Genomic DNA, 13060 nt, shown 5'->3' with positions numbered 1-13060 from the left:
ATAATTTATAGAATTATATACAAATTTTAGAAGAAAAATTGATAGATAATGAGTTAATTTTGAAAATGCTCAGGTTTAAATGTTACTTCAAACAGATCGAAACTCCGTCACGTGTTCAATTAGAAATAGTAAAATTCTGATTCGTGAAGAGACGCGAATATTTCCAATCTCGTTCCTTTCGATCCTCCGACCTGTTCGTCTTAAGCGCACAATCTCCGTTATACCACCTTTAAACAATGATTCTAGCAACTAGAATCATTCGATCGTTAGAATCATTCGCGTACTTATGAGACTAGCCCCTGCTTTCAGTTACCGATTAAAAAGACATACTATTGTTCGTTGCAAATATCAGCTATCGTTCCTCAAAACCTGAGATTCTTTGAAATATTCCTACGCTAGAGATTCAACTGTACATAATTGTTCAAGGCTACAAGTTAGTTCGATCCTCGTGATGCAATGGATAATAATTCGATCGTCTGGAAAATAATTCTGGACGAGAGAATTCTCATTTAACCCTTGACGGTCGATGATTTTGTAAATCACGTACGATATCGTAATCAGGAATGAATTCTTTTATATTTTTAATCTTGAAATTACATAGGGCCAATACATATTAAGCTGAATCGCAAATAAATATTAAGGGAGTCTTAAGGAGTTATAATATCGACATTTCTTATCAATACGATAGTGATATAATAATGTGATATAGTACAGAGTGTTTCGTAACTGATGATTCTTCGTATTTTCGAGAAAATAAATTTTGAATATGTTTCGTGAATGTCGTGTGAACACGAGTTGACAAAGCTTCAGAATTTCATTCTCTCGAACGTCGTACGAAAATCTCTCGTTTTATATTTTCAACAGATCCTTTCACATAGTATTATTCTGTACCACTGGTTATTAACCACATTAACTAACCACTGGTTATCACAGTATCAATTACCAGACACCCTGTATAATACAGAATATTACTTCAAATATCCGTATAATGAAGCATTTCATTTTCTATAATTAATTATAATTAAGTTCGGCTGTTAAGGGTTAATACATTGTAACATAAGTGATCGTTATCGTAGAACTCCTAATTATAGGATGGAGTTAGATTAGACGTATAATGATGAACGAGGATCATCGAGCATTAATGTATTTAATTATAGAGATATTTAGCAGTTTATTTTTGTTCGGGGGATTCGTCGATGTGTGTGCAAATAAAAAGTAGAATTGTTTCTTATATTAAGGTTTATGGAAGTTTTATTCGGTGAATCAATCTTATGGACGTGAGTGTATACGCGAATGTATACGTGAGTGATGATTATGAATACTATGAATAGGTTTCTTCAGATTGATTGCGTTGTTATTGGCACAACGACGAACACTGATCGTCATACGACGGCACGATTTGCTTACAATATTCTTTCCTTTCTTTTTTTCTTCTTCTTAAACCATAGAAACAGTCAATTAGAGTTATTTTTTTTTTAAATGTACGCACAACTCGTTTTAGATAGATAAAAGTCCAGTAGTTGGTGCTGAAGAAATTATAACAATAATTTAAAAAGTCTTCAAGCTTGGATTTTATTAATATTGTACGTTATTTAAAATCGTACAAAAAAATATAACGAATAGATAAATAATCGTTAAAAATACGTGGATAATCGTTCAAAAGATATAAAACTGTTTCTTTTCACAAAGACAAATTATCTAAACGTACTATTTTTTTAAATAAGATTTTGTTCAATATATTCCAGTGAAAAATGTTAAAAACATTAAAGGAATCAAAAATTTAAATCTCCCTAATTTATTATTTACGTAATTAATAAATTACGTAATTATTAATTTACGTAACATTTTCGATATTATTCTACGTAATATCTTTGAATATCAAATTAGCACCAACCGCTGAACGATTCGAACGTGCGTAACGCAAGTGAAAATTAGCATTAAAATTATAAAAGCTCTTAAAAGATAATAATAAAAATTATATAGGAACACGATTTCTAAGCTCGCTCTTTTTAGAATTAAGGCTTACAAATTCTTAAACGTAAACGATAAAAATAAAAATTAATGTAGGAGAATAGAAAAATAATATGTTCCGATTTTTTCTCGTACAAAAATCGTCAGACTGATCCGCTTGTAATATTGTTACTTCTAAAAAAACACGAATCCTCCTTCGTGTTTTTTAATTGAATTATTATTAAAAATCAGATAATTATCGTTGACAGGAGTGATAGTGTTGATGTCCATTGAAGTGTGTCTTATGGTAGCAAGGCAACGACCAGAAATGTTGGTCCCTTCCGAATTCTTCGCCTTGCTTGATAGTCTGAGGAAGATTCTGGCCGACAGTTTCCGGCAGGAACAAAACCAGTGCAGCGCCAAAAAAGGACACCGTGCTGATAATGAGCATTGGAAATCCCTCCCAAATTGCAGCCTAATGAACAAATATTAATTTATATGAGCAAAGGTTAAATACCATGAAAATCTGGTCAAAGTATTTCTCATTTAAAAAGTTTCATTAGAAAGTTTCAACCAATATAGTTTCATATCTTAAGTTATTCCATCATTTTTTATTTTAAATTTCAATTTTTTGATTAAAGATCAGTTAAAGAAAAGCGTTGGTTGCAACTTCCAAAACGGGCTTTCTAGAAAGTGAGAAATATTTTGATCAGATTTTTATAATATTTAACTTGTTCTAGAAAAAAACTATTTTACATTTTCATGAGAAAATTTACATGAGAACTTTTTCATAATTTCTAATAGCGCTTATTGTATTTTTTGGAATAAATTAAAGAGAAGTTGAACGTGGATGTACTTAGCGGTGTTTCAAAAATGTTGTAACAACAATAGTAGTATAAATATTTATTTACCGAGTCAGTGATATATGGCGCCAAAGAGTGTGCAACTATTCCGAAAATATGAATGAAAGATACGCCCTGCGATCTGACTGGCGTGGGCAGAAGTTCTACTGCATACTGAAGACCAACATTGGCTGCCATGTTCAGACAGAATCGCGACAATATTGACATTACTAATTTCGCGAGCACTGGGGAATAAATTAAAAAATACAAAATTAATCCTGGGTACACAATACTTGATTGTAAGTTTAATTAAAAATATAGTCCGATCGAAGCTTAATCAAAATCATTAAAATTTCACACAAACTTTAAACTTCTATAAATCTCCAAATTCTAGAAAACCAACATATAGAAAATTATTGCTTCTAAAATGTGCACACCTCTTTCAATTTCGCCACTAAATTAATTCCTAATAATTCCTAAATTCTAGCTCCATCAAAATAATTATTTTCCAAGATTAATACCTTCGAAGTTGCCAAAATTCTTTTACATTCATCATCAACTTAATTTCAGATTTTTCTCAATAATACGTCATTATAATCGTTTTAATTTTACTTTAATAAACAGATCGATATATTTACTGGAATGCAGCATAAGTTCAGCGATACTGAGTACACAGGTCATTGCCATCGTGAGAAATCCGCAGAGTCTACGACCCCATCGGTCGAGCAACAGGGCGAGTAATAACCCAGCTGGAAGTTCTGTGGCACAGGCGATCGAGAACGACACGAACACCGAGCTCTGGATAAGTTTTAATGAATACACGTGACCGTCGAACGAGATCAGGGTGAAACACCTACAAGATTGTATCGGTTATTTATGAAGGTTTTCTCGCAACATGAACTCGTATCTTATACTTGCCAGAATGCAACTAGAAGAATAGTGTTTCTCGCCAACCGTGGCGTTTTGAACAGATCGAGCAGCGTCGCTGATTCTTGAATTTTGTCCGGTGCCTCCATGTTACTCTGCAAGAATTTATTTCGAGAATAATTAACGAAAGATATAATACGAGTCGTGCCTTTAGCCCTTACACAGTTCAAAATTCATAACACACTGAAAAGAAATTTTATTTTCATTTTATTCGTCATTAATAGATAGCACGAACAGTGGCACTTTGCATTCTGTTTTATGGAATTAGTCGGCATGGCTTTTGATATCGAGATTTATTAATATAATGGGTGGTTGGTTGATTAAATACTTTTCTGATCCGAAATACAGTCGGGAACAAAACTAAGTGGATTAGTGTAGAAAATGTAAAAATTCATTTCAATCATTTGCTGAACTATCTGCATATTATTAGAAGGAAATATAATAAATAAAACTCAAGTATATGAGGCTGATACTAATTTGATTATACTTTCTTCACATCTATTTCCATTAACTATAGCAGCTTATTTTTATCCCCGATTGTACTTGTAAATTGTAAATATTTTATAATTTCTATATAAATTCCCAGATTTACTTCAAATTTTGTACGAGATCGATATAATACCACAATGGAATCGCGACAGTCAAGTTTCATTTCATATTTCATTTTTCATCGCGTTTCATTTTTAAAACCTGTTTATGCATGTTAAAATACATTCGCGAGTCTGTGTGTTTTCGACGTGAATCAAATATATCTGTCAGCACAGATTCAAGTACTGTACCGTATGATTTCGCGTAAGCTTTCTAGAATTCTATTTGATCGAACTTACGACGAATATATCGCAAATACGCGAGTCTGGATTTCTGCGATTGATCCTAGCTATTCTCCGTAGTTTCTCAACAACCTTGTCCATCATCCCGTTGGAAACGTACCAGCTTGAACAGAGCAAATACGAGTGATATGGATCGATAAGTAAATTTGCATAAATCTCAAAGCGCAAGTTGAGAATTCGAATAATCGAACGATTAGGAGTTTACTTACCGGGCGCTCTCGGGAAGAATCCACGGTGTGATAGCGACAGATAACAGCGGTATGGCAGTAACGTAAGTAAAATATCTCCAGTTCGCGATATAATAGGCTATCCATGGTAAAATTGTACTGGCCACTGCAAAGTATACGCCAAAGGCGATATTCACGACCAACGTTCGTTTCGAAACAGCCATATATTCGAGCACTGCGGGATAATTGATCGTCGATGACTCTCGGAATAACTGATTATTATATCAAGATACTTAACGACGATTATTCTTTATGTTGCAATAATAGAACATGGAAGATTTATCGAGTGAAACCGGTTATTATTAATATGGAGCAATTGATGACGAGCCGAATGAACGATACCATCAACATAATTGTAGGATAATTGTAAGATTATAAATATAATTCCGATTTTAAATTAATCCGTTTACTCTGCAAACGTGAATGTTCCGAGTTTGAGCTGGTCCGTATAACAAAAAGCGCTACATAATGCACGTGTTTTGCTTCTAACGTATTTAAACGAATTACGTGTTGAAAATTTTGTGATAATTTTCATTTCGAACGAATATACAGAGTGGTTGGTAACTGGTGGTACAAGCGGAAAGGGGGTGATTCTACGCGAAAAAAGAAGTCGAAAATATAGAATAAAAATTTTTCGTTCGAGGCTTTGTTTTCGAGAAAATCGACTTTGAATTTTCGCTCGATACGCGTGCACTTTATCGCGTCTCGTTATAACGGATCTCACTGTAGATCGTCGTCTCGATGGAAGAATTAAAAAAAAAATTTGTATTCTATATTTTCGACTTCTTTCCGCTTGTACCACCAGTTACCAACCACCTTGTATAACTCGATTTAAGAATTTCAAGATATAACTATCCTCGACGACATGAAAATCGATGAAACGATCTTTAACAATAACAAAATCAATATATTCATCTCTGGTGGTGGCAAAAGCTCTTGAATCAAGAACTCGAACCGTATAGTTCAATCGAGTACAGCAACGTCAAAATTATCTTCGAGGAACAATTCATCAAAAATTTCTCACGCAACATCATCTTTCACGTAATAGAAACATTGACTTGATACTAACGTTATCTCTCGCGTGACTGAAACATTGGCTTATCGGTCGAACCTCTCGCACTTTCTACTTCGTAGAAGGCTTACCGATAATCAGAGGAATGTTGATACAGTTATCGAACGCCAGTCCAGTGAGAAACCTACAGACGGCGAATGACCAAAAACTATTTGCGCTGGCAGTGAAAATGGAGGCAAAAAGGGCGATACCATTGCAGAACATTAAAGCTGGGATACGACCCTTGTGATCGGCGATCCAACCGACTAGGAAACCACCGATGATGGATCCGCAGAAGAAGATGGCCTGCGCCGTCGATACGAGGTATTCTCGGTCGCATACCCAATCTAGCTAATCACCAAGGTTAAGAGTTAGTCAGCGAAAAACCAGATTCATATTTTTCAGAATATAATTTTAATCCTGCTGCGGTCTTCGAATTTTTATATCTCGATTCTGCTCGCAGTTCGATGAATGAAAGAGTTCTTTATGCTCTGAAAAAAACGTTCGCGTAAAATCGGACCGAGGAATCATCCGTACTAACAATTATCGTCTTATACTTTCTTTAAACTTAAGAAATTTACTATAACAAGGTTAGATTAGATCGGAAATGACCCAAAGAACGCAGCAGAAGTGTAAGAATTTCGAAGCATGCGATTCAGACAACGATGTGAATACTTCACCTCAGTTCCTATACTAGGATATGGAATCTGCGTAAAATTATACTCCCATTGAGTACATTTTATCGTTTTGTTTGTTTGGAAGCCCGATGAGCTCAGGCTCTTATCGCTCTTCAACAGCTCTGTGAAGTTTACGTCCTTCCGTTGACATTGTTCGTAATAAGGATAAACGTTCGTCACTGGAATCGCTATCTTAATCCTAAACACCCCATACGATAGATGATTGATCATTTTAATTATTAAAATAAGAACCAAAGTCCAGACAGAGTAATCCAAAAATATCTTGTATCTTATCGTGAAATTTTTCTACAATATTTTCTAATAATTTTCGAAATGTTCGAAAATTCGAGAAATTCCAGAAATCGCGATATCTCGCATATTTTTCACAATATTTTAAAGTCACTTTCTACGAACAATCAAAAATATTCCTTCATTATACATACTTACCTCTCTTCTTCGGTGAAATTCGAGTTTACTAATTCGTCTATCCTGCACCAGTGTTCCGTGGGAATAATCGTAATGAAAAATTGCGAGAAATACAGAAACGCGTACGTCGCGCCATAAGGTAGTAACGACAATAACAACAGCCATTGATATCTCCCGTAGTCACCGACATACGGCAGAACATCATCGAAACTTTCCAATCTTGGTCTCAATCGAGTCGCTTCAGTGGGCAATATAGAGTTACTCTTCTCGTCCTTCATTTCGCTGAAACAGAATCCATCCTTGATTTCCAGGCGTAGCAGTATAAAAGTCGTATAACAAAGTTTTCAGTCTTCTAGTCTTTGAAATAAATGTCATTCGGCAGTTCCTTTGATGTTTCACATTCTGTGATTCCAATTACAATGCTCCTTTCCTCTCCCACAAACAGGAAATTATTTTCTGACAGAACGCAGGAACAATCTTACCCGTCATTCACGTTTTCCCCTTCCATAGTTCGAGCAGCAAAGTCTCAATTATGATTTTAGATTTTGAAAGGCAACGGAGATGAAAGAGGAGACCCGATATGCTGATCGAAAGACGTTCGGAAATGAACTGAAAGAACGAGCGAAGTCCGGCAACTGTTCGCTTTGTTTTCGATTCGGTTAAACGTTAAATTAAGTGTAAGTGTTTGCTCGAGTGCCGGCCAATTACTGTGCCGGGAGTCAAGTGAATCGTGACACGCGACTCGTTCAAATTGAATTGCATACGAACCACGCTCGCGAGATCATCTTTAAAAAGGGCTGATTCGGTATACGCGGCGATGTCAACGTGATATCTACATGTCTGAGGAAAGTTTCGACGAAAGAAATAGCCTCGAGTGCTGGTTAATGGTGTTCGAGTTATCGTTTGGATATCGATATTATAGATTTGCAAATGAGATAGAAGAACCGAAGGAAAGTTTGTCGACTCTGTCATATTTAATTAAATGCAGGAGAAAAATTGAATGGAATAATTTTCTGATTAATATTGTTTGTTTATTACTCGTAATCCTCTTACCCGGCGACTTAAGGGTGACTTCCGGTTACAGTGCTTAACTAAACTAAGTTTTCGATCAATATATTGAACTCTATTGGAAAATAACCGAGAAAATTTTAAGCCATCGAAGGCTAAGAACAAATGAAATAATTGAAGGTTTTTCAAACCTGTTTTAACACTAATATCAGGGATATAAGAAGATGGTACTTTTGATGTATCAACGCAATTATTTGATTATTTACCATTCGTTAAAACAGACGGTCTTAGGGACTGAGGTGGTTAATTAGATATTGAAAAATTAAAAGAACGATTTCCAAGTTAAAAGTAAAATAATATATCGATCTTTCGCAAAATTTTTATATCAAATTGTTCATTTTCGTATCAGATAGAGCAAAAGGTTAAACTGATATGTTTACTTGAAAATGGATTCAGGGAAATTAATCATTTGCCAATTAAATTTAAGCGAATACGTGAAACAATATTATCATATGGAATAAACACGGAAACGAAACAGCTGACAGAAAAACCATCGATTTCGAGACATCGATTAGAATGACTAATGTCATTGTCAGGAGCGAGAAAGTGGTCGAGTGCTCGAAATAACTGACCTGTTTGGAAAATACGACAACGAGAAACGTTCGTGTCTACGAGCCATCGTGTCTACATAATAAATACTTGCGTGTGTACGTCTACACAAATGGCGGCATTTTTAAAATCAAAAATAGAGTATATTACCCTTGATCGTCCAAACGAAACAATTGCTTATAATTACAAGACATTTGATACAGGACTTTGAGAAATCAATATGCTACAATTTGTTGGAAACATTTAGCTTGCACATAAATCACATATGAGCCAAACTCACGCGACTGATAACGTTACATTGCACTGAAACTGAGGACTCGATCGATTCTCAAAATTCCAAATACAATCTTTTAAATTAATTTTCATTCATTATCAAGAATCCAATCAAAATTTCTTTTTCCTAATTTATTAGTAACATTCTTAGGTAGAACTAATAATTATCGCTTCTCTTTTATAAACGATTATCAAAGCGAAAAATTAAATTCAGTCTATAGAAGAAAATGAATACAAAAGTTGAAACCCTTACCTGTCACCAAACGATTCTTCTATGTCTAATTAACGATAGTCTCACGACGTCAAAGTGAAAGTCCAAACTGATCGTTTCTCGTTGCTCTTTGTTCAAAATATCGATCACGATTAATCAGGCACTACCAACCACATCCACTAATATCACTGTCAGATCGATTAACAGCAAGGTATGAAATTAGTAATTAAGGGCACCCTCGATCAAACCATTTTTCTCTCTCAACGTCACACTAAATCATGTCAAATGTATCTTTCCGTTCCAAATGTCGTCGACTAACTTCCAACGAACAAAATGTCTCAATACACTAAGTTCGATACCTTCGTGTTCTTTGTGGAGATAACCGAAGAATTTTTCCGTTATTGTAGCATTTTCGTTGCTGCTTCTTAATTTAAAAGTAAAGAAATAAAATTAGTTTGAAAAAGCAATTAAAGTAATTCACGTAGGTTTCTTTGAAGACGGCGGAAAATCGATGATAAATAGAAATAGAAATAGAAATAGAAATAAAATAAAATAAAATAAAATAAAATCTGCGATTAAACGAATAATTAATACATGTTATTTCGAAAAGGAAATTGGCGATAAAATAGGCGAAAAACAGTTTCTATTAAAAAGGTTATACGAATAATCAACGCAGTTTGCTTCGAAGCAAAATTAGAATTGGCAATCGAGCGAATGATTGACGATTTATTTGGAAAAGTTAGCGGAATCAATGACTAAACAAGCGAGATTTCGTTAAACACACGATTTCCTTCGTAAAGAAAGAAAAAGTAGATTTGTTGATTACACGAATAATCGCTGCAGTTTATCTCAAAGAAGAAATAGCGCGGATGGTCAAACAGGCGAGAAACAAGGTTTCTCCGGGAAAAGAAAATAAAATAGCTGATCGAGTAAATAGTAAATACAATTTACCTTGAGAAAGAAGCAGACTCGAGCGATCAACACTGTTTCCCTCGAAGAAACGCTAAAATTAATGGTCAAACAATCAAAGTAAGTAATTTTTCTCGAGGATAAAGTAGGATCAGTAGTTAAATCAACAAGATTGATACAGCTTCCCTTCAAGAGACACTATGATCAATATTTATACAGGCAGTCACGGAATCTCCCTTTCGACTGATCCAATCATTGAGTGAAACGATTGTATTCGATGAAATTTTCCTCGAAGATGAAGCAGAGTCGCAGATCCTTACGTACACGACCGATCAAGTTTCCACGGCAATAAACCTAAATTCTCTGGCTAATTGAAAATATAAAGGAGACACGACCACATTTCCATTTAAAGAAATGCAATTGTTAGTTAAACAACGATAGGATTTTCTTATTCGAAAAGAGAGGAGAAAAACGTCCGATGTTCACGAAGTCTTGTACAAATATGAAGGGGAAACCGGCTCGCGTATCGCTGATATAGAAGCTTGCTTAGCGAAGACGAACACGATACTCGGTGACACGTGTTTGCCAATAAAAAAGGAGAGAATCGAAGAGAAACGGAACGAAAGGAAGAAACGTTGATTGACAGTGGAACCGGCGAAACTAGAAATAGTTTGGAAAACACGATTTTCCGATCGCGAACATCGAGGACCACGTGCTCGCGTTGCCATTGATCGAACTCCATTTAGGTTTGCGGCAAATCGTCGCAACAGCGACGTTGGTAGAACAGAGACACAGAGTTCTTCTGTCTCACAAAAAGCAAGGTGCATACATATGTATTTCTTTGTTTCTCCAAAGCATAGTGGCGCCACGCCGGAAACCGGTTGTCCGAAGCCAGCCATACTTTTCAATGGTGTTGAAATGAATTGTATTGTCGTCTTGTCGCGTACTAAAATTGCGATATATGGACGGTGTTAAAAATTGACGTTGAAACACAACTGATTTTTGCAATTTAAATAACGGATGTATTGAAACGAATTCAGTGGATTTTTCAGGTAAATTTGTCGTTTGTTTTACCGGGTTTGATCTTGGATCGACTCTAGTATATTTTTCATATTTAATTGAAATGGGGAATTGTGTTATGTTATTTGTTGATACTCTGTAGGTTAGAAATGTTAGCATCGTTATTTTAGAATTAATATTTACAAAAGGCATAAATGTAATTGAATTCTAAAGAGGATTAATTAAGAATGCTCAAGCTTTTTGTTAGATTGGTTTTTTCTTGCAAGCTACCTCTATAAATTAGACCTCTCCTGAAGGGACACGTAGTTTCGTCAACCGGTTTCTTCTAACAAGATTCGTAGAATTAGCTTTTTGCGAAGGGACTGATTTATGAATATTGTTTCTTCTGAAAAGACTGCTTTGTTACCATAAAAAATCAAGGACAGGTTTTCGTAGTTTATATTCACCGAAATATTCACACACACAATAATTTCGAACAGTACGATTAACAAATTACTAGATATGTCTGTACAAATCTCACCTTACGCTCGAAGATACAAGCAAAGCGAAAATTAAATTTCCAAAATCAAATATCAAGAACAGTAAATAACTATATGCAGAATATTCTTCTAGCGAAAGACAGACAGTCTCTACTCACTATGTACATACGAAGAGAAAGATACACACTACATTCCAAACACATGTCCAAACACAGGAATGACCTCGTAACTTACATAACACCACAACTGAAGAAATTACACCATATAACATTGAATGTGACGGATGTAATATGGCACATCAATTATCGAACAAAAAGTTTCATAAAATTCAAATTAAAAGAAATATGGGATCGCGAAAACACAACGGGTGTGCATAAGTTATGTACGTAACTTCCAACTTACACACATGCAATAGGTTTAACCGTTACTGGCGTTGATAATAACAGAAGCACAGTCATGGATCCGTTACCATGTCTAGCGTTGTTTCAACGAGTTTCATTCCCACTTGATTTAGTGTCGCTCCTAACCGCTGGTTCACGCAACAGAGAAGGATAAAATGAACCACGACAGATATACAATTACATACTTACGTACTATATGGTTCAAAGTCTATAAATAATATTGTAGACGGTATAATTAGAGGCCTTCTGTACTATTTCCGCACGCAGTAACGTCCTAAACGTATACACGGAAAACTTTAAATCGTAGCACAATTGAGCCAGAAGAAATTTTAAAGTGAGCTAAAAAATGAAAAACAAGCCGAAGATTCAAGAATAACAGAATTACACTGGAAACTCTATTTGGGTGGGGGGGGGCGGGGAGGGTGCGTTTGAAAATCGATCGCGTATTACGCGGTAGGTAGTAGTTGACTGATATGATTGGAGTAATAAATGTCATTACGGATTATTTGATATCACTTTTGAATAAAACTTTTTGAATAAAATTCAATGTCAAGATTTATTCATTATCGATACTTATCTTGTTTACAATAGATTGTAGAATCGAGATATTCTGTTCGTAATTTTTTATGAAAATGTTCTTCGCTTTGATGAAGAATTTTTATTTTTAAAATGATATAAATGTGATATCTCGACGATATAAACGATGCTTTTCTTTATCTGTATATAAACTAAGCAACTTCTAGTTTTATAGATTTTTACACAAAGTTCGTCAAAATCATACGTAAGAAATATTTTCTTTAGATCTTGTACCGATTTACTGAATTACATATAGTAAATCATGCTAATATTTAATAACTAAATATAACTAGATATAAGTAATTATATTAAATAACAAACGGGATCACAATATTGTTTATGGGTACAGAGACCTTAGAAAAATTATGATCGTAGTCACGTAATTACATTGGTTCCTCAAGAATCCTGTCTATCTTGATAGATCATTAAGCAACGTGACTGGAATCGCATTGCGTCGTCGAAGGAAAATTTTTTATCTTTACTTTGTTGTATGAAAATGCTTTCACTGACTGTGTAGAGGTCGGACTGAGGGAAATCTGTGTTCGCTTCTGGTTTCCATAACAGTAGAACGATGGATCTTGAATAATAGATACATTTCTGTTATGTATTATAAACACGTAACTAAAGAGAATTCCATAATATTA

The 13060-nt window shown here is 34.8% G+C and overlaps 1 protein-coding gene across 6 annotated transcripts; it reads right to left on the bottom strand.

Moving 5' to 3' along the window:
* Nucleotides 1–1785: 1785 nt before the first annotated feature.
* Nucleotides 1786–12035, bottom strand: LOC117215013 (carcinine transporter-like). 6 transcript variants are annotated; one of them, XM_033461399.1, is made up of 11 exons: nt 11842–12034; nt 9074–9455; nt 6952–7212; nt 6508–6703; nt 5920–6178; nt 4759–4951; nt 4547–4652; nt 3711–3814; nt 3431–3645; nt 2862–3037; nt 1786–2425 (listed from the first exon to the last, which is right to left on the bottom strand). In XM_033461399.1, the coding sequence occupies exons 3-11, from the start codon at nt 7206–7208 to the stop codon at nt 2207–2209; spliced, it is 1725 nt and encodes a 574-aa protein (XP_033317290.1). In that variant the 5' UTR covers nt 7209–7212; nt 9074–9455; nt 11842–12034; the 3' UTR covers nt 1786–2206. The 6 variants fall into 6 exon arrangements, with proteins under 6 accessions (XP_033317290.1, XP_033317289.1, XP_033317286.1 ...); XM_033461398.1 differs by lacking the exon at nt 11842–12034 and adding an exon at nt 9983–10748; XM_033461395.1 differs by lacking the exon at nt 9074–9455 and having other exon boundaries at nt 11842–12035.
* Between the last annotated feature and the right edge of the window lie 1025 nt (nt 12036–13060).

Source organism: Bombus bifarius, unplaced genomic scaffold (genome assembly GCF_011952205.1).
Source record: "Bombus bifarius isolate JDL3187 unplaced genomic scaffold, Bbif_JDL3187 scf7180000009308_frag, whole genome shotgun sequence".
NCBI classification, from domain to species: Eukaryota; Metazoa; Arthropoda; class Insecta; order Hymenoptera; family Apidae; genus Bombus; species Bombus bifarius.
Note: the sequence above shows the minus strand (reverse complement) of the source record. Positions and strands in the feature narration are given on the sequence as shown.

What these genes read in the sequence shown, in the direction of transcription:
- LOC117215013 (XM_033461395.1), bottom strand. Translation starts at nt 11,897, where the DNA reads ATGACTGTGCTTCTGTTATTATCAACGCCAGTAACGGTTAAACCTATT. An exon ending in GTTAAACCTATTGCATGTGT is followed by an intron (nt 7,213 to 11,841) that starts GTAAGTTGGAAG and finishes ATTCTGTTTCAG; the next exon opens with CGAAATGAAGGACGAGAAGA. An exon ending in ATTCTTCCCGAGAGCGCCCG is followed by an intron (nt 4,653 to 4,758) that starts GTAAGTAAACTC and finishes GCTCTGTTCAAG; the next exon opens with CTGGTACGTTTCCAACGGGA.